This window comes from Canis lupus, chromosome 23 (genome assembly GCF_048164855.1).
Source record: "Canis lupus baileyi chromosome 23, mCanLup2.hap1, whole genome shotgun sequence".
In the NCBI taxonomy this organism is placed as follows: Eukaryota; Metazoa; Chordata; class Mammalia; order Carnivora; family Canidae; genus Canis; species Canis lupus.
The window spans coordinates 30975400-30996798 of record NC_132860.1 but is presented as its reverse complement, the minus strand read 5'-3'; the positions used below and the strand labels follow the sequence as shown (position 1 = coordinate 30996798).

At 41.9% G+C, this 21399-nt stretch overlaps 1 protein-coding gene and 1 long non-coding RNA gene across 2 annotated transcripts in view; one reads left to right on the top strand and one right to left on the bottom strand.

Moving 5' to 3' along the window:
* The window catches only part of LOC140615059 (uncharacterized), a 20098-nt gene extending 6747 nt beyond the window's left edge, over window positions 1–13351 (bottom strand). Inside the window, exons 1-2 of the long non-coding RNA XR_012015732.1 lie at window positions 11840–13351; window positions 11110–11241 (exon numbers count right to left, since the gene is read on the bottom strand). This is a non-coding gene — a long non-coding RNA (uncharacterized lncRNA). The remainder of the gene's footprint in view (window positions 1–11109; window positions 11242–11839) is intronic.
* NDUFC2 (NADH:ubiquinone oxidoreductase subunit C2) lies at window positions 11590–21399 on the top strand. Its single transcript, XM_072794791.1, has 3 exons — window positions 11590–12466; window positions 18668–18811; window positions 21222–21399. Exons 1-3 carry the CDS (start codon window positions 12298–12300, stop codon window positions 21269–21271), a joined length of 363 nt encoding a protein of 120 aa, XP_072650892.1. The 5' UTR covers window positions 11590–12297; the 3' UTR covers window positions 21272–21399.

The window sequence follows — 21399 nt, the reverse complement described above, 5'->3', positions numbered from 1 at the left end:
CTCATGAATAAATAAATAAAATCTTGAAAAAAAAAAAAAAGGATGAACAACAGATTAGGGGAGAATATTTTATAATATATAAAACAAAGGGGGCAGCCTGGGTGGCTCAGCGGTTTAGCGCCGCCTTCGGCCCAGGTCGTGATCCTGGAGACCCGGGATCAAGTCCCATGTCAGGCTCCCTGCATGGAGCCTGCTTCTCCCTCTGCCTGTGTCTCTGCCTGCCTGCCTCTCTCTCTCTCTCTCTCTCTCTCTCTCTTTCTCACTGTTTCTCATTAATAAATAAATAAAATCTTAAAAATAAAATATAAAAAATAATTTTAAAAAATTAAAAAAAAAAAAAAGGATTCATATTACCTCAAACAAGAGGTTTCTACAAATCAGTTTTAAAAAGATAGCTCGGGCAGCCCTGGTGGCTCAGCGGTTTGGCGCAGCCTGCAGCCCAGGGTGTGATCCTGGAGATCTGGGATGGGGTCCCACATCGGGCTCCCTGCATGGAGCCTGCTTCTCCCTCTGCCTGTGTTTCTGCCTCTCACTCTCTGTCATTAATAAATAAATAAAATATTTTAAAAAAATAAAAATAAAAAGATAGCTCTAGGGATCCCTTGGTGGCTCAGCAGTTTAGCGCCTGCCTTTGGCCCATGGTGCGATCCTGGAGTCCCAGGATCAAGTCCCGCGTCGGGCTCCCTGCGTGGAGCCTGCTTTTCCCTCCTCCTGTGTCTCTGCCTCTCTCTCTCTCTGTCTGTCATGGATAAATAAATAAATCTTTAAAAAAATAAAAAAAAATTAAAAGATAGCTCTAAAGAAAATAAGCAAATTATATGACTAGGCAACCAAACAGCAGGAAACCGAATTGGAACCCAAATGGAAAATAACTATTTTCACTTGATAATAGAGAAATGCAAATTATTTTTTTTAAGATTTTATTTATTCATGAGAGACACAGTGAGAGGCAGAGACAAGCAGAGGGAGAAGCAGGCTCCATGCAGGGAGCCCAATGCAGGACTTGATCCCAGGACTCCAGGATCATGCCCTGAGCTGAAGGCAGACACTTAACCACTGAGTCACCCAGGCATCCCTTGTTCCTTTTTTTTTTTTTTTTTTAAAGATTGTATTTATTTACTCATGATAGACACACACAGAGAGAGGCAGAGGGAGAAGCAGGCTCCATGCAGGGAGCCCAATGTGGGACTCGATCCCGGGACTCCAGGATCATGCCTGGACCGAAGGCAGGCGCCAAACCGCTGAGCCACCCAGGGATCCACTCCCTTGTTCCTTATACTTGAAAATTTGTTTTAAATTTTTTCAGTGTGAATAAGACTTATTTTTGGACATACTTAATTTGAGATGTTTGTTAGATATCTTGACAGAGATTCGAAGCAAGAGAAGAGATGTATCGTTTGAGCTCAGAAAAGAGTTTGGGCTAGAGTAATAAATCTTGGAGTCATCAGTATATACATGATAATGAAGGCCAATGGAGTAGATATGTCACCTAGGGAAAGAGAATAGTAGTAAAGAGAAGAGGACCCAGGACAAGTCTTAAGGAAATCTAACATTTGCAAACTGAGAAGAAAAAGAGGAGGCATTAAAGTAAACTGATAAACTGAAGCCAGTGAAGCAAGAGAAAAATTAGGAGTGCATGGTGTCCTGGAAGCTAAAGAGAGTGTTCATTGAAAGGATGGAAAAGAGATTGTGTCTAATGCTGCTAAGACGTTGAGTAAAGTTGTTACCAATGGGTGTGGTAACATGGAGGTCACTGGTATTCTGGTTAGGGTAACGTAATTGAAAGTGAGAACAGAAAGACTTGTCATGGACAATGTTTCTCAGACAAGACACACAATCACAATGGGGGAAAATGAATAAACCTGACTACACAAAAGCAGTAAATTTCATTCGTGTTGAGAGTATCTTTGGAATTACTAGAGATCAGGGCAGCCTGGGTGGCTCAGCGGTTTGACACCGCCTTCAGCCCCGGGCGTGATCCTGGAGACCCAGGATGGAGTCCTACGTCAGGCTCCCTGCATGGGGCCTGCTTCTCCTTCTGCCTGTGTCTGTGCCTCTCTCTCTCTGTCTGTGTCTCTCATGAATAAATAAACAAAATCTTTAAAAAACAAAACAAAACAAAAAAAAAAAAAAAGAAAGGAATTATTAGAGATCACCCAGTTAAAAAAAAAAGGTGATACAAAAGAAAAATAAGTAAAAGATAACAGTCAACTAATTCACAGAAGAGGAAACTGGAACAGTCAATAAATATGAAAAAATATTCAACTTTACTGATAATCAAGGTACAGCAAAAGAGTAATGATACTGCATTTCTACCAGTAGTTTGGCAAAATCAAAGTTTGGCAATGGCAGCAGGCAAGGGTTGCCAAGGATGTGGGGAAACAACAGAATCAAGTAAGAAACTATTGAAACTAATAGGAGTTTAACAAGATGCTGGACATAAGAGCAATATCCTAATTAACAATTTTAAAAGGTAATAAAATATATGTGATCATTCCCAACAGCAACAGAAACTATATATACCTAAAGACAAACTAAAAAAAAATGTGTAATAATTTTATGGAGAAAATTATGTTTTAATGAGGGATGTATCCCTCATTAAGGAAAACTTGAGGGGTGCCTAGATGGCTCAGTTGGTTAAGCATCCACCTTTGGCTCAGGTCATGATCCTGGGGGTCTTGGGATCTAGCTCTGCATCAGGCACCCTGCTCAGTGGGGAGTCTGCTTCTCTGACCCTAACCCCTGCTCATGCTCATGCTCACTCTCTCCCAAATGAATAAATTGCAAATCTTAAAAAAAAAAAGAAAACTTGGATAAATGGAGAAATATTTACAGTGTCCATGCATGAGAAGGCTCAGCAATTTTTTTTAAAAGATGTTATTTATTCATTTGAGAGAGAGAGTCCACACAAGGAGAGGGGTGAGCAGTGGAAGAGGGAAGGGGACAAGCAGTCTCCACGTGGAGCATGGAGCCCATCAGGGGGCTCGATCTGACCACCCTAACATCATAACTTGAGCCGAAATCAAGAGTCCAATGCTTTTTTAAAAAAATATTTTTATTTATTTATTCATGAGAGACACACAGAGAGAAAGGCAGAGACACAGGCTGAGGGAGAAGCAGGCTCCATGCAGGGAGCCTGACGCAGAACTTGATCCTGGGACTCCAGGATCAGGCTCTGGGCTAAAGGCGGCGCTAAACCGCTGGGCCATCCAGGCTGCCCAAGAGTCCAACGCTTAACCAACTGAGCCACCCAGGTGCCCCTCAGCATTTAAAATACATTGATCCTGAGACACCTGGGTGGCTCATTCGGTTAAGTGTCTGCCTTCAGCTCAGGTAATGATCTCAAGGTCCTGAGATCCGGCCCTGTGGGGTTCTCTGCTCCCCAGGAAGCCCGCTTCTCCGTCTCCCTTTGCCTGCTGCCCTGCCTGTTTGTGTGCACACTCTCTCTCTGTCAGATAAATAAATAAAATAAATAAAAATCTTAAAATATATATATATATTGGGGCACCTGGGTGGCTCAGTGGTTGAGCGTCTACCTTTGGCTCAGGTCATGATCCCTTTGGCTCAGGTCATGATCCCTCGGTCCTAGGATTGAGTCCTGCATCGGGCTCCCTGCAGGAGCCTGCTTCTTCCTCTGCCTGTATCTCTGCCTCTCTCTCTCTGTCACTCGTGAATAAATAAATAAAATCTTTAAAAAAATAAAAAATAAAATAAAATACATTGATTCTCCTCACATTAGTTGATAAATTCATTACAGTTCCAACCAGTATCCTCAATGAGATTTTTCCAGGGAATCTGACAAGGTGATTTTAAAATCATGAGGAATAATAGAGTTGTGCAAATAATAACAATAACTGCTAACATTTATTGTGAGCTAGCTTTTGAAACAAATTGGGTGCACAGTCTACCAAATATAAACGAATATTACAAAGCTATAGTTATTAGTGTGATATAGCTACAGTAATTGACAAAGACAGTAATAGGCAAAATACTTGGCAACAAAATAGAGTTCAGAAATAGACCATGGTTGTTAACTAACCCTTCTGTAGTAATCATTTCACAATATACATGTGTATCAAATCATCACATTTTATACCTTCAATTTGTATATGTTATATTGCAATAATATCACAACAATGCTGGAGGGTTTTTTTTTTATTTTAAAAGAAAAATAAATAGACCATAGCATATCTGAGGGCATGATGTATATTAGAGTTGGAATTGATTATTGGTGGGGGAATGATGAACTATTTGATACATGGTATTGGGTCAGTTCTCATATGTAACATCCCACACACTCAACACAAAAATAAAATCCAAATGGATTAAAGACTTAAACATGAAAACCTAAAACTTGGGAAGAAAATATAGGATCATGTCTGTCTAATCACAGAATAAAGGTTTCTTTTTTTTTTTTTTAAGATTTTAAGATTTTATTTGTTTATTCATGAGAGACACAGAGAGAGACAGAGGGAGAAGCAGGCTCCCTGCAGGGAACCTGATGCGGGACTCCATCCCAGGATGCCAGGATCACAACCTGAGCCAAAGACAGATGCTCAACCACTGAACCACCCAGGTGCCCCAGAATAAAGGTTTCTTAAACAATATGAAAAACACAGACCATAAGAAAAAGATTGATAAATTTGAGTAACTCAGTACTTTAAACTGCTGTATTACACACACACACACAAAAATCATCCATAAATAATGTTCAAAAGCAAGCAACAGATTTGGAAAAGATATGTCACATATATAACAAGCCTCATTGGAGGCCTCTCGGGGGAGCCCAGAGGACACTTGCATATCCAGGTGTCTACTTGAGCATCTTTAAAATATTTTGTATCTAAAACAAATGCCCTTCCCCGTCTTAGTGGCACCAGCGGCCCAGCTCCATCCACTCTGAATGGAAAGTAGAGACTGCCAGTACTTTCCTTGGTCTTCCCTTTGTCCTTTGATGTCATTGACCTCTGCCCCCCTCCCCCCCCACTGCCTCCCCCTCCATTTCACCCCCTCCATTTCACTGTCATGGATGGATAGCAGAGGATACCATGCCATCTTGAGGCCGTCCTGTGTGAGTCCATGATCACTTCTGTTGGGGTTTTGTTGTTTTTGTAACTGTCCTAAACCAGCAGGTGTTTGGAAATTAGGGGAAAAATTAAATTCTCACCAATGGTTGCTGTTACAGTCAAATCAATAAAGATCTTGAGTATCAAAAAAAAAAAAAAAAGCTTAGCAACAGAATATATAAAGAATTTCTACACATCAATAAATAAGAGACAATTCCAAAGAAAAAACGTAGGCAGCCCGGGTGGCTCAGCGGTTTAGCGCCACCTTCAGCCCAGGGCATGATCCTGGAGAGACCCTAGATGGAGTCCCACGTCAGGCTCCCTGCATGGAGCCTGTTTCTCCCTCAGCCTGTGTCTGCGCCTCTGTGTGTGTGTGTGTGTGTGTGTGTGTGTGTGTGTGTGTCTCATGAATAAATAAATAAGATCTTAAAAAAAAAAAGAAAAGAAAAGAAAAAATGGGCCAAGGATAAAACCCTGCAATTTGCTGAAGAAAAGACCCAGATGATCAATAAACATATGAAAGACTTGTCATAACCTCTCTAATCATCATATTTACATTAAAATGAGAAATTTTTCTTCTTGGGATGCCACATATTTGGTATAGAGATTACTTAAATAAATTAAAATTTTTATAAAAATGTATTTAGGGGGAAAAGAGGGGGTGCCTGGGTGGCTCAGTTGGTTAAGTATCTGATCTTAGCTCAGGTCTTGACTCCGGGTCATGAGCTCAAGCCCCACATTGGGCTCCATGCTGGGCAGAGAGCCTACATTTTAAAAAGAAGGAACAAAAAAGAAAACAAAGGAAAAAAGTGTTTTATTGACCCCAAATTGCCAAAATAATCTTTAAAAAGAAAGCTGGAAACCTCACACTTTCTGATTTCAAACCACATTACAAAATAATAGTAATCAAGATGGTGTGGTACTGGCATACAGACAGATATGTACACAAATGGAACAAAACAGAGAGCCCGAAATAAACCCTTGAGTATATGGCCAAATGATCTTTGACAAGGGTGACAAGACTGCACACTAGGAAAAGGACAGTCTCTTCAACAAATGGTTTTGGAGGGAAAACTGGATATCCACACGCAAAAGAAGGTCCCTAACCTGACAACCATATACAAAAAAATAACTCAAAATGGATGAAACACCAAAATGTAAGTCCTAAAACTATAAAACTAGAAGAAAACAGGTAAAAAGCTTCAGGACATTAGATGTGTCAGTGATTTTCCGCTATGACATCAAAAACACAGGCAACAAAAGCAAAAATAGACAAATGAGACTACATCAGACTTAAAAACTTCTGCATATTGGGCGCCTGGCTGGCTCAGTCAGTGAAGTGTGTTACTCTCAATCTCAGGGTTATGAGTTCCAGCCCCATATTCGGTGTAGAGATTACTTAAAAATAAAATACTGGGGGTGCCTGGGTGGCACAGTTGTTTGAGCATCTGATCTTGATTTTGGCTCAGGTCATGATCTCAGGATCATGAGATCAAGCCCCACATTGGGCGCTGAGCTCAGTGTGGAGTCTGCCTTGGACTGTCTGTCCTCTCCTTCTATCACCCCACCCCCACCCCCACCCCCCGCAGAGTGCTCACTTTCTCTCTCTCTCTCTCTCAATCAATAAATAAAATAAAATATTTTAAAAAGCAACTTCTGCATATCAAAGGAAACAATCCACCTAGTGGAAAGGTAACCTATGGAATGGAGAAAATATTCGAAAATATGTATCTGGTAACGGATTGATGTCTAGAATGTATAAGGAACTTCCACAATTCAACAACAAAAAGAACCAAATAGGGATGCCTGAGTGGCTCAGCGGTTGAGCATCTACCTTCCGTTGAGGTCATGATCCCGCAGTCCCGGGATGGAGTCCCACACTGGGCTCCCTGCATGGAAGCTGCTTCTCCCTCTGCTTCTGTCTCTGCCTCTCTGTGTGTGTGTGTCTCATGAATAAATAAATTTTTTTTTTTAAAAAAAGAACCAAATAACCTGATTTTTAAATGGCCAAAGGACTTGAATAGACAATTCTCCAAAGAAGATATACATCTGGCCAACATGCTGGTATATGAAAATACGCTCAACATCACTAATCATAAGAGAAATGCAAATCAAAACCACAATGATATAACATCTCACACTTAATAGAATGGCCATTATCAAAAGAACAGAAAACAGCAAGCATTGGCAAGGATGTGGAGAACTTGGAACCCTTAGGCACTGTGAGAATATAAAATGGTGCAGCCATTATGGAAAACAGTATAGAGTTTCCTCAGAAAAATTAAAAATAGAATTACTATATGATTCAAATCCCACAATCCCACTTCTGGGTATATATCTAAAAGAATTCAAGGCAGGATCTTGGGATATTTGCATACCTGTTTTCACTGTGGCGCTATTCATAGTAGGTAAGAGGTGGAAACAACCTAAATGTCCATTGACAGATGAATGGATAAAGAAAATGTAGGGCGCACCTGAGTTAAGCCTTAGACCCTAGATTTCAGCTCAGGTCATGATGTCAAAGTCGTGAGATCAAGCCTCGCATGGGGCTCCACACTCAGCGGGGAATCTGCTTCTCTCCTTTCTCTGCCCCTCTCCCCACTCATGCACACACTCACTTGTGCGCTCTTTCTCAAATAAATAAATCTTTAAAAAAAGAAAAGAGAAGGAAAGAAAAGAAAAGAAAAGAAAAGAAAAGAAAAGAAAAGAAAAGAAAAAAGAAGAAAAGAAAAGAAGAAAATAAAATAAAATAAAATAAAACAAATAAAATAAAATAAAATAAAATAAAATAAAATAAAATAAAATGTAGGGGCACCTGGGTAGCTCAGATGGTTAAGTGTCTGCCTTCGGCTCAGGTCATGATCTCTAAGTCCTGGGTTCAAGCCCCAAGTTGTGTTCCAAGATCAGCAGGGAGTCTGCTTCTCCTTCTCCCTCTGTCTCTCCCCCTGTTCATGCTTTCTTTTTTTTTTTCCTCTCTCTCTCAAATGAACAAATCTTTTTTTAAAAAAAAGACTTTTATTTATTTATTCATGAGAGACACAGCGACAGAGAGAGGCAGAGATATAGGCTGAGGGAGCCTGATGTGGGACTCAATCCCTGATCCCAGGATCATGCCCTGGGCCAAAGGCAGACGCTCAACCGCTGAGCCACCCAGGCATCCCTAAAATTGTTTTTTAAACAGGAATACGTAGTATATATATTTTGTGATGGAATATTATGCAACCTCAAAAAGGAAGAAAATTCCATCACATGCAACATGTATTAACCTCAAGGACATTATAGTAAGTGAAATAAGCCAGTCACAAAAGGACAAATATTGTAAAATTCCATACATATTAAGTATCTACAGAAGTCAGAATCATAGGGATCCCTGGGTGGCGCAGCGGTTTGGCGCCTGCCTTTGGCCCAAGGCACGATCCTGGAGACCCGGGATTGAATCCCACACCAGGCTCCTGGTGCATGGAGCCTGCTTCTCCCTCTGCCTGTGTCTCTGCCTCTCTCTCTCTCTCTCTCTGTGTGACTATCATAAATAAAAAAAAAAAAAAAAAAAAAAAAAGACGTCAGAATCATAAAAACAGAGAGTAGAAGGGTGATTGCCAAAGCTTGGGGGAGGAAGGGAAAGAAATTAGTGTTTAAAGGGTATAGAATTTCAGTTTTGCAGGATGAAGAAGTTCTGGAGGTATGCTGCACTACAATGTGAATATACTTAACACTATTGACTATACCCTTAAGAATGGTTAGGTTGGTATATTTGTTATGTATTTTTTACCATAATAAAAAGTTAAAATTTTAATTTAGCAATATAAATTTACATTACATTAAAGTTATCATAAAATCCAAAAGTATGTAAAATGCATATTAAAGTTAAAAATAGTAAAATGTACACCAATAAACCCACCACACAGCTTAGAATAGTATTAATACCTTAAAGGTCTTCTGTGTGCTTTTCTTCTCCCAGAGGTAACTATTCTGAACATTGATGTTAATCCTTGTCTCTTTTCTTTCCAGTTTTACCACTAATATGTGTATCTCTAAGCAATATATTTTTACATACCTTTGAACTTTATATAAATGGAATTATATATTCCCCTGTAACTTATCTCCTTTTTTAAAAAAATATTTTATTTATTTGTTCATGAGAGAGAGACACACACAGAGAGAGGCAGAGATATAGGCAGAGGGAGAAGCAGGCTCCCTGCTGGGAGCCTGATTGGGGCACTTGATCCCAGGACCCCAGGATCACAACCTGAGCCAAAGGCAGATGCTCAACCACTGAGCCACCCAGGTGCCCCTGTAACTTATCTCTTATTCCCTTAATCTTTATTCTCTTTTTAAACATCACTCTCTTTTTTAAGATTCATCATACTAATGCATAGATACACCTTTCTAAGAAAACACCACAGTTTATTTTCTGTTCTGTTTTAGTGGACATTTAGGATATTTCCAGTTTGGGAGTATTATAAATGGCTATTACTCCTGTAAATATTCTTGTACATATCCTAGTCCTGGTATGCATATGCAAAAATTTATCTGGACACTAGATAATACGCTTAGAGTATAGACTTTCAAGGAATTGTAAACAATCTAAATATCAACAAAAGGGAAAAAATAAATATCAACAAAAGGGTAATGAATAAATAAAATGTGACATATTTATATGATAGAATATTATATAGTAGTCAAAAGGAATGAATCATTACATGGAATGTTAAAGTGAGAGAAAAGAAGAACAATGAATTTTTTAAAAAGATTTTATTTATTTCTTCATGAGAGATACAAAGAGAGAGAGAGAGGCAGAGACACAGGCAGAGGGAGAAGCAGGCTCCATGCAGGGAGCCGGATGTGGGACTCGATCCCGGAACTCCAGGATCACACCCTGGGCTGAAGGCAGGCGCAAAAACACTGAGTCACCCAGGGATCCCCAAAAGTGAGAGAAAAGAAGAACAATGAATTTATACTATTCAGGTAGAAAAATTTAAAAACACATAACACAATATTAAATATATCTAAAAATATAAAAAGTGAATTGGAAGTATATACACTAAACTCATAGTGGTTCTCTGGGAAAGAAAGGAGAGGGGACTTTGGTTTTATGTATAGTGTTTTATTTCCTTTAAAAGGTTAGGACTTGCTTGGGTGGCTCAGCGGTTGAGCGTCTGCCTTTGGCCCAGGGCGTGATCCTGGAGAAACGGGATCAAGTCCTACATCAGGGTTCCTGCATGGAGCCTGCTTCTCCCTCTGCCTATGTCTCTGCTTCTCTCTCTGTGTCTCTCATGAATAAATAAATAAAATCTTTTTAAAAAAGAAAGAAAGATAGAAAGAAAGAAAGAAAGAAAGAAAGAAAGAAGAGAAAGAAAGAAAGAAAGAAAGAAAAGAAAGAAGAAAGAAAAAGAAAGAAAAAGAAAGAAAGAAAGAAAGAAAGAAAGAAAGAAAGAAAGAAGAAAGAAAGAAAGAAAGAAAGAAAGAAAGAAGAGAAAGAAAGAAAGAAAGAAAGAAAGAAAGAAAGAAAGAAAGAAAGAAAGAAAGAAAGAAAGAAAGAAAGAAAGAAAGAAAGAAAGAAAGAAAGAAAGAAAGAAAGAAAGAGAAAGAAAGAAAGAAAAGGTTAGGGGCGTCAGAAGATATTGCTTCCTCAAAACCCCTGCGTCCCCAATTACCTCTCCCTCCCCTGACCCTGAATGGTCCTTCAGCCAGAATTCATCTTTGTATCTTATCAAACTTCCACAGGTAGGCTTGATCATAGTTGTAATTCATCAAAATCTCATAAAAGCTAGTTTGCTGGGTTTCCTGTCGTTTACAGGCACACCTACCAGAACCCAAAATTAAGGTCCAGGCAGCAACAAAGAATCCAGAGAACACCAGGACTGGATCATTTAACCAAACTCTTGAAATTTAGCCTGGGTGGCAGCATCCTAAAATTTTTCACCTCTGGGTCTCCAGGTCCTTGCACATGACTGAAGGAAAAACTGTTCCCTAAAGGTTTGAGGAATGAAAGGAAGAAGGAATTTATAATATTTGGCCAAGTAATGGTCCAGTCTCTACTTACCTGCCTCCAGTAATGGGGAGCTTCTACCTTTGAACAGCTCTCTTTAAAAAACTCTTCCTAATGTGAATGAAAATGTCTTCTTTTCGTATTCATTCATTCGTTAGTGAGATCAACATTTTACCTAGAAGAATGCTGATTAAACCAGAGGTTAACGCAAAGGTCTATGTATCGAAGGTATTAAGCTCCAAAGTAGTAGAATCAAATATCAGTTAAGAGTGATTAAAGGATGGACATTTTGTGCCTATAAAAAGCACTCCCAGATCTTTAATATTTCAAGTTAGGATTTCCTGAAGTTATATACATATATATACACACACACACATATATATATTGGGAGTTTCTTGGAGCACAGCAAATGCTTCAAAGTTTCACACTCTTTGCTCCAGTAACAACAGGGCTGGGAATCTGTCCTATGAAAATAGCATGACATATTAAAAAAAAAAAAAAAAAAAAGCTGTTTTGCAATTAAGAAAAAAAAAAAAAAACCTCAGAATTTTTATTTTAAAATCACATCAAAAGAAGGAAAGCCACTAAAAATTTTCCCCAGCAAGACTATGTAAATTTTCAAAACTAGATGAACTCTTAGGCAAACACTTAAAAATGTTTAAATAATGTTTACACATTCTTCTCCCACACATTCTTCTGAATCCAACTTGGGACTTTTTTTTTTAAACAAGCCTTAAAAGGCGAAAAATTACAAAGAACAAGAAAACAAATACCCATATCCTACCGTCCAGAAGTAACAACCGTTAGTATTTTGTCACAAATTGTTTTTAACCTTTTTATTTTTATCCCGGAACTCCGGGATCAGGGCCTGGGCCAAAGGTAGATGCTCGGCCACTGAGCCCCCAGGTGCCCCCCTGCCGGCCTCCCCGTCTGGCTCGTTTCCTGCCCCACGACCCGGGTACCAAGGCCCAGAAAGCCCCGCCCCCCCCGCCCGGAGCCAGAATAGCGCGGGCAGGAACCGGAGCCGGGGGAGGTGGGGCATTTAGTATCCCGGAACCTCCTGCGCGGGCCCCGGCCGCAGCGTGCGCGGGGAAGCGTTTGCGGCCTGCACCGCCCTGCGCCATGCCCTTCAGCCGCGCTCGCGGAGGTGAAAGCGCCCGGCGTGCGCCCCGGCAGTGGTCCTGGTGGGTTTCTTTGTAGCTGGCGGTCGGAGGCCAGGCCTCAAGCGGGGACGGCGTCACCATGATGAGCGGACGGCCGGGCCGAGTGCCCTTGCAGCTCCTGCCGGATGAGGCGCGCAGCCTCCCCCCGCCCAAGCTGACCGACCCGCGGCTCGCCTACATGGGCTTCTTGGGCTACTGCTCCGGCTTGCTCGATAACGCCATCCGGAGGAGGCCGGTGCTGTCCGCCGGTGAGGGCTGCTCGCGCGCGGCGGGGCGGCGGGGCGGCGGGGCGGCGGGCGGGTTCCTCGCCGTCCGTGGGCTGCCCCAAGTGCTTTGGCTTTCCCCGGCCTTCTCACCTGGCAGCCTCCGCCTCGCCCGCTTGGGGCCTCCGCGGCCTCGGAACGCAGTGGGGCCGAGTGCCCTCTGGCACGTAGGGCGGCCGAGGTCATCAGAAGCCCCGAGCTCACGGCGAGTCCGTGAAAGAGCCCGGGGCCGGGCTGCCCGCCCTTTGCTGTGTGCCGCGCGCTGCGGGCCGTCGGTGCGTTACGGCCCGGCTCCTCCAGGTGCTGTGCGGGGAAGCGTTAGCCACAGGGAGGAGAGACGTGGAGGGGCCATCGCCTCTCCCCCGAGGCCGCCGGGTGGTGGAGTAGCCGGCCTGCGCCATGGCCTCACGGCTGCGTTGGAAGTCCGCGCTTCTCACACTTGCGGTGCGGATGCGTACGGGAAGCCCGGGGATCTTGTTAAAATGAGGACTCCCATTCCGTTGGTCAGAGGCGCAGCCTGTTGTTAAAAACTCCAGGTACTGCTGGCCTGGGGGCCCCTTTGAGGAGGAGAGGCCCAGCCGCTGGGCGGTCTTCTCTCGAAGAATGGGAGGGGCCGCCTGTCAGATAAATGGCCGTCGTGGTAGCTGTGCTAAGGCCGATGGATTTCCAAAGGGGAGAGAGGAAGGGAGCTTCGGAAGAGGGGTCTTTGAGCTTAGCTTTGATTTACCGGGCAGATACTAGGACACAGCCAGCCTCCCAGGCCCATGGGAGGCCAGGGAAGTAAATGGAGGCCAGGGCCGCTGGGCCAGGAAGAGTCTGACGATTGAGTGTGCAGGGTAGGGTGTTAAGGCTAAGAAGGAGATTTAGGTAGATGATGACGACTTATTCTCTAGGCAGACAGGAACCTTTTTAGGTTTTGAGAGCCGTGGTGGGGGAGCGGAGTGGAGAGATGCAGTAATCAGGCTTGTGGGGTGTTTTGTTTGTTTTTGTGAGTCAGCTCCATGCCCACCGTGGGACTTGAACTCACCACCCTGAGATCAAGAATCAGATGCTCTACCAACTGGACCAGCTAGGTGCCCCAGGCCTTATGTTTGTTTGTTTATTTATTTTTAGAGAGAGAGCCACCCCTGAGATCATGACCTGAGCCAAAATCAAGTATCAGACACTTAACTGACTGGGCCACCAAGGCACCTCTGTGCCTTGTGTTTTACTTATTTTATTTTTTTAATTTATTTATTCGTTCATGAGAGACACAAGGAGAGAGACAGGCGGAGGGAGAAGCAGGCTCCACGCAGGGAGCCTGATGTGAGACTCGATCCCGGGTCCCCAGGACCAGGCCCTGGTCTGAAGGCAGGCTAAACTGCTGAGCCCCACCCCCCACCCCCCACCCCCCGGGCTGCCCTGTACCTTGTGTTTTAAAAGGAAGGTCAGCTTGGGATGCCTGAGTGGCTCGAGTGAGGGCCGGCTCTTGATTTCTCTCAGATTGTGATCTCAGGGTCCTGAGATCTAGCCCAGCCTGGCTCCTTGCCCAGTGAGGAGTCTGCTTAAGATTCTCTTTCCCTTCATCATTGTCATTGTATCCCCACCCCGCATGCACTGCTCTCTCAAATTAATGAATCTTAAGGACCCCTGGATGGCACAGCAGTTGAGTGTCTGCCTTCTGGCTCAGGTCCTAATCCTGGGATCCAGTCCCATGTTGGGCTCCCTGCATGGAGCCTGCTTCTCCCGCTGCCTGTGTCTCTGCCTCTGTGTGTGTGTGTGTGTGTGTGTCTCATGAATGAATAAATAAATAAAATATTTTTTTAAAAAGTAAATTAATGAATCTTTAAAAAGGGGAAGGGGGAATCAGCTTTGTCAATGCAAGGCACCGATTGGAGCCAAGAAGTTCAGTTAAGAAGAAAGCTAATAGAGTGGTTCAGGTATCCAGTAATCACATCGCTCCTGTCTCTTTTTGCCACTTTCCAGCTTAATGTCATGCCTGAAGGCTAGCTCCCAGATCACCAAATCTCAGCATTTACAGTGCTCAAATAGTTCTGAAGTTCCATCTTCCTTGAATATGACCCCTCTCCACGGAAAGATTTTTGTCTATTTCTGTCTTTAGGGAGATGAGGTTTTTCTCCCTTTTCATTACCACTCCACATTTGCCCAAGCCTGTCGTTTATTGTAATGGAAAGAACTCCACTTTGGAACTAAATAGCCTTACTCCACTGTCTTCTGTCAGCTTGAGTAAGTTACTTGGTAGAGCTGTTCAGAGGCAAAGTTTCTTCACCTATAAAATGAGAATATTGGGGTCTGGGTAGCACAGTTGGTTAAGCATCTGACTCTTGGTTTCAGCTCAGGTCATGATCTCAGGGTTGTGAGATGGAGGCTGTGTGGGACAGAGTGTGTTTAAGACTATCTCTTCGTCTACCCTCCCCCCACACTCGCTTGCCTGCTCTCTCTCTCAAATAAATAAATCTTTTAAATAAAATGAGAATAATTATCTTTGCATATTTGTTGTGAGAATTAAGTGAGATTCTGTAGATAAAATGCCTGGCACACAGAAGTTGCTGGACAGAGTTTCCATTCCTTAGCTGTGGTTATGCAAACAGTTTACCATATATTTGTTTGATCAGCTTTTTTTTTTTTTAAGGACTCTTTTTTTTTTTTTTTTTTTTTTAGATTTTATTTATTTACTCATGAGAGACACAGAAAGAGAGAGAGACAGAGACACAGGCAGAGGGAGAAGCAAGCTCCACACAGGGAGCCCGATGTGGGACTCGATCCCAGGACTCCAGGATCACACCCTGGGCCAAAGGCAGGCGCTAAACTGCTGAACCACCCAGGGATCCCCCGTTTGATCAGATTTTACTGAACTTTTCCTCTCTACCAGGCAGTGTTACATCCTGGGTATATGGGGTAAAGAATACCATCCCTGTACTTGAAGAGCTCCTAATCAAGTTGGAGAACAAGTAAACAGTCCATTATGGGTCTAGGCATGGCAGAGAGTGTGTTTTCATCGAAATAGATGAGCAGTGAGCACTTTGGGAACACAAAGGAGGTACAGATTGAAGAGAAACTATTCCAGAGGAAGAGCATAATGGTCAAGAGCACATGATTTTGCATTTGACACCACCTCCATTCTACTAGCCTTTTGATTCTGGGGAAGTTATTTATCTTCATGAGCTTTAGTTTCCTTAGCTACAAAACAGGAATACTATCTACCTCTGTGTGGCTGTGAGAACTAGAAGAGATGATGTATAAAGCCCTTAATCTAGGGGTAAGAATCAGAGTTCTTGAGTTCTGTGGTTTTCCCTAGGTTGCTTTGGAAAATTTAGGTCTTGAGGACTATTAAAATGGTTCTCAGCAGCATTTATTGAAGCATATTGTGTTTTCTAGTTTAATGACTATCATATAATAGTATTCAGCAAGTATTTATTGAATAAATATATGTAGATTACAAGGAAGTCTAAAACATGGTCCCAGCCCCCCAAAGGTTTACAAATCAGACAAGCACATCCATTTAAAAGACATTGTGGTAAAAGTTCAGGCACGTAGGGTAACAAGTGTGACAGAAAAGCAGGGAAGGAGAAAGATATGGTAGATTTTCAAACTACAGCCATGGAGAGTACCTGGCATTTTGTGGGTACTGTTGGAACCCAGATTTTGCACATCTTTTTCAGGTTAGCATAAACTATTAAATAGAATTTTTTCTTAAGCTTCTCTCCCATCTGGAGTTCTAAACCCCTGTTGCTAGTTAACACCTACCTGCCCTAAATTTATAGTTAGTTGGTATCTAAGTGTAGTCCACAAGTTAAATATATTTATTGATTTCTAGTTTAATATACAGTAATTTATGGTGTTCCTGGAAAGGGTACTGTAGCTTCCAAGTTTAGATTCACTTAATGAAAAGGAAAATGATTGTGGAGGGGTGCATGTGGTGGGAGGGAGACCACTGCTGAGAAGTAGAGAAAAGGTTAGGGAAAGGACACGGGAAGAGGCCACGTCAAGGGGCCACATCATGCCTTGAGGACTAGAACACTGACATTGTCATCCGAAACATTCAGGGAGTCTTTTTCTGTGGGTGATATGGGTAAGCATAGAGAGTCTGGGTTTTTGGGTCTGTGTAGTCCAGTGGCACACAGTAGAACCCAGCACACTTTGGTTTGCTATATTGCAGGTGACCCATTAGGGAAAACAATGGCTCTTTGGGGCAAGAGAGAATGCAAAAGAGTCTGGGCCCTATCCAGTCCCAAATCATAGTAATACTTTGCATTTTTATTGTTTTACATATTTTTTCCAAAATATTTTTACATATATTTTCTTTTGGTTTATATAATACTGCTGTAAGAATGATAGGTTAGGTATTATCTTTGTTTTAGAGGTAAATTGACTTGCCCAAGGCCATGTATCTGTTTATTAGATATTAAGTGCTCTCTGTGTGCTAGTACAGAGAGATGAATTAAGCATTGGTTTTGCATGGAAGTAGATGGAAATAATTTCTATAGCAGAAATAGTAGAGAGGAGTTCACTTTGTTAACCTCATTAAGGAAAGTTCTGGGAAGACTTCTTAGAAGTGATGTCTGAATTGAGTCTTGAAGGATGAGGAGGTGTCTGGACAGAGAAATAACCCGTGAGTGGTATAAAAAAAAACAGGAAGAAAATAAATAAGCAAGAAGGAGTCTAATTTGCATAAGGAATTAAAAGTAGCTCAGTATTGCTGAAGCACAATGTACGTATCAGGGAGTGTCAGATGAAGATGGAAGAGTCCGCTCATGAAGGGCAAGGTCGTTATCTAGGAGTTTGGTCACCTATTGGGTATAATTGAAGAAGGAGGAGCTGACAAGCTCGGTTTGTAGTTTAGTAAAAATTCCTCTAGTGACAGGGTAAAGGCTGGGGTAAGTGTGGAATGGAAAATGAGATGAAAGGGGAGAGCAGGTAGTATGAGTGAGAGATGAGTTCTCTGAAGTGAGGCAAGGGAAATACAAGGAAGAACTGACAGGACTCTGACTAGATGGGTGGGGGGAAGAGGGTTAAAAAAAAAAAAAAGGTTGATTACTGTGTTTATTACCCAGGACTTTATTTCCTGGGTGAATGGTCTTATTCTCTGAATTAAGAGGATGAGGCATGAATAGGAAAGAAGTTCATTTGGTGGTATTCAGGTGAACATACTGTCAGACATTTGGATATACATGTTATTCAGCATGGGTATCTGACTCAAGGTCACCAGTATGTGGACAGTAGATAAAACCTGTAGAAACAAACAAGTTCTTCAGAGGAATATGTGTGGGATAAGAAGAAGAGGGATAGAATCCTGGGACATAGCTAGAAAATCAAACCTGCACCTGCAGTTAGCCTTTTTTTTTTTTTTTTTTTAAGATTTTAATTATTTATTCATGAGAGACACACAGAGAGAGGCAGAGAGAGAAGCAGGCTCCATCCAGGGAGCCCGACGTGGGACTCGATCCCGGGACTTCAGGATCACACCCTGGGCCAAAGGCAGACAGACGCTCAACCGCTAAGCCACCCAGGCATCCCTGCAGTTAGCCTTTTTAAAAAGATACTTCTGTGTGTAAAGTTCAGACCTTTGGATCTCCCCTTCAGAATTTATATTTTGGCTTTCCCTACATCACATGAGTTGATCCTCCCCAGTCTCATTATTGTAGGATGATTTTGCTATAAATATAGCTTTTGAATAGGTAATTCATGCACATGGTACAAAATTTAGAAGGTAAAAAAGAGAATTGATACATTATTTGTAGAGTAGCTGGCTACTTTGGTAACCAATAAATATGCAAATATAAATTAGTATATGGAGACAAACCAAATTGCTTTTCGAGCATTTGTAAAGGACTTCATCTCTGTCACATCACATCTTGAACAGGTTCTGGAATACAAGTTAGTTTAGATCTTCAGGATTTTGTACTAATCCACCTTTTCTCCTGAAGAAATTTGTAAAAGCTGAATTTTAAAAATCTTGGGTTCTATTAATAGTTATGCCTATAGATTTAATGTTGCTTTTCATAATTGCCAGATTTCTTCAGGAAGATATATCAAGGTCAAGACTGTTTTTTCAAAAACGCCATAGAAAAGACTTTTTTTTTTTTTTTAAGAGAATGATGAAAGATGTATGTCTGAACTGCAAAACTATGATTTTAAATATACATTGATTTTTGCTTTCTTTGGGATTTGTTGTTTGAATTTTAGGTTTGCATCGCCAGCTTCTGTATGTTACTTCCTTTGTCTTTATTGGATATTATCTTTTAAGACGTCAAGACTGTATGTATGCCCTGAGGGACCATGATATGTTTGCCTATATAAAATCACATCCAGAGGATTTTCCTGAAAAAGGTATTTATTTGACAGAATGAGAGAGTGTGCACAAGGGTGGGGAGGGAGGCGGGGGAAGGAGAGAAGCAGACCTTCCACTGAGCACAGAGCCCAAAGTGGGGCTTGATCCCACGACTCTGAGATCATGACCTGAGCCAAAATCAACCGGGGGATACTTCGCCGACCGAGCCACCCAGGTGCCCCTGGTTAATCTTATCCATGCCTGTACCTTCAGGTACCTTCAGTATTCTGATGATTCCCACATCTTTGTCTATCAACTAGAATTCTCTTGAATTTAAATTCTTTGAATTTTCTGGCTGAGTACCTCTGTGTCCATCAGGCAGCAAACAGAATTTATGTCCCCTTTGCCTGTGCAGACTTCTTTTCTATGTTCTGCACCAGTAAGTGGCACCACTGTCCACCTCAGTACCCCAGCCAGAAACCTGGGAAGGATCTTCTAGTCTTTCTGTGAATTTCTCATTAGTCGTCAAGTCTTCCTGTTCTACTTCCTAAGTATTTCTCAGTTCTAAATTCCTGTCTCTCGCACTGCCACTCCCCCCGGTTCATGCCCTGATAACCTCTTGCTTGGACTGTTGCACTTGCCTCCAGCTCACTTCTGCCTTCAATCTTACTAAAGATCCTGTCTCTGGATAAATGTAGTTATGCCTAAAATAGATTGCTTACAATAGCTGTCCATTGCCTGTAGGATAAAATCCAGACTCCTGAGGAGAGTTTATTTCCCCAGACTGAGCTAATTGCCCATGCCTTTTATCCATCACATGACATGTACGTGTCTGTGTCCCTCACTAGACTGTAGCTTCATCTTTGTTTCCTCAGCCTCCAGGACAGAGCCTCTGCTAGTAAGCAGTAAGTAATAGCTGACCTGATCTACACAGAACCCTGCCTCATCTCCTGTAACTCATATCCTGCCTCATGAAATGCTGTGTCCTGAACCTGCTGTGTATCACTTTGTACACCCTGTACCCTCTTGATCCTCCTCTTGCTCTGTCTTTACCTGTCCACCTAGCATATTCCAGCTCAAGAGTCCTCATCTCAAAGAAGCCCTGGCCCAGCTACAAATACGAAATTCCTTAGCACATCCTACTTATGGCTCTTTACTATGGATTTGATGGTAGTATAACTGTTTTCTGGGGATCCCTGGGTGAGTGGCTCAGCAGTTTAGTGCCTGCCTTTGGCCCAGGGCATGATCTTGGAGTCCCGAGGTCGAGTCCCGCATCAGGCTCTCTGCATGGACCCTGCTTCTCCCTCTGCCTGTGTCTCTGCCCCTCTCTCTGTGTGTGTCTCATGACTAAATAAAATCTTTAGAAAAAAAAAATAATAACTGTCTTCTTATTTGTATTTATATATATACACGTATATATATATATACACACACACATACACACACATAATACAGGTGTGCACATGTGAGTGAATGAATGTAGAAAAATTTTGAACTTGTAAATATGTAGATTTTCCTATTCATATAAATGTCTAGTATTGAGCATTTAAATTTCACTATACCAAATGATGGTCTTTAAGGTCCTATTTAGCTAAAATTGTATTACTCTGTTTAATATTCCCATAGCCTTCAGTCACATATGTGATGTTTATGGTAGATCAAAAAGATACAGCTGTTTTTCTTTTTTTTTCTTTTTTTTTTTTTACCAGTGAAGAGTTCAAAGACTAGAGTACAAAGCCATCAATAATGGATGTATCAGGGATGGGGAATACTCAAAACTATTGGGTTTTTGAGTTAGAATCTTGGTAATATTGATTCCTAAGAGTGAGACCCAGTGGCAGTGTAGTCCTCAGTCTCAGGCCTCTGGCTTATTGCTTCCTCTGCATACTAGCTCCCTCTGTCAGCAGGAGCTTGTGTAGCCTCACAGACTCCTTTTTTTTTTTTTTTTTTTTTTTTTAAGATTTTATTTATTTATTCATGAGAGACAGAGAGAGAGAGATTGGCAGAGACAGGCAGAGGGAGAAGTAGGCTCCATGCAGGGAGCCTGATGTGGGACTCGGTCCTAAACCGCTGAGCCACCCAGGGATCCCTCTCACAGACTCATTCTGTCTTTGAGCAGCAGATTAGTGGCAGTTGTGCCAAAAGCCTCCTGCACTGACACGGAAGCTTGATCACATCAACTCCTGGCCCTCCCAGCTGACCTGTGCCTCTCCATGTTCATTCCTTCTTTGACCTCTTCAGTCAGGACCCCCTGGCAGCAGCCATCTGGATGTCACCATGGATTCTTTCAAAGTTATCCTTCATCCAGTGAAACAGAATCTCTCAGTGGTTGCTAAGCTATGGTTGAGAACAAGAACATAAGGAAATTCTTAGGAGTTTATATCTATAGAATATTAAGTTTATTTTTCTTTAGGAAATATAATTTCTAAAACATAATCTAAAAATAAGTTTTTTGTGATCTTTTTATAGATAAGAAAACTTATGCTGAACTTCTTGAAGAATTCCATCCAGTGCGTTGAAGTCTCCAAAATGCTTACTTTGGTTTCACTGATACCAGTTACTGAATTTTGTGAACGTGTTCCTATGATAACTGAAGTTTATGTTAATCTGTATGTTAACACTTTGTGATTAAAATGGTCATCATGAA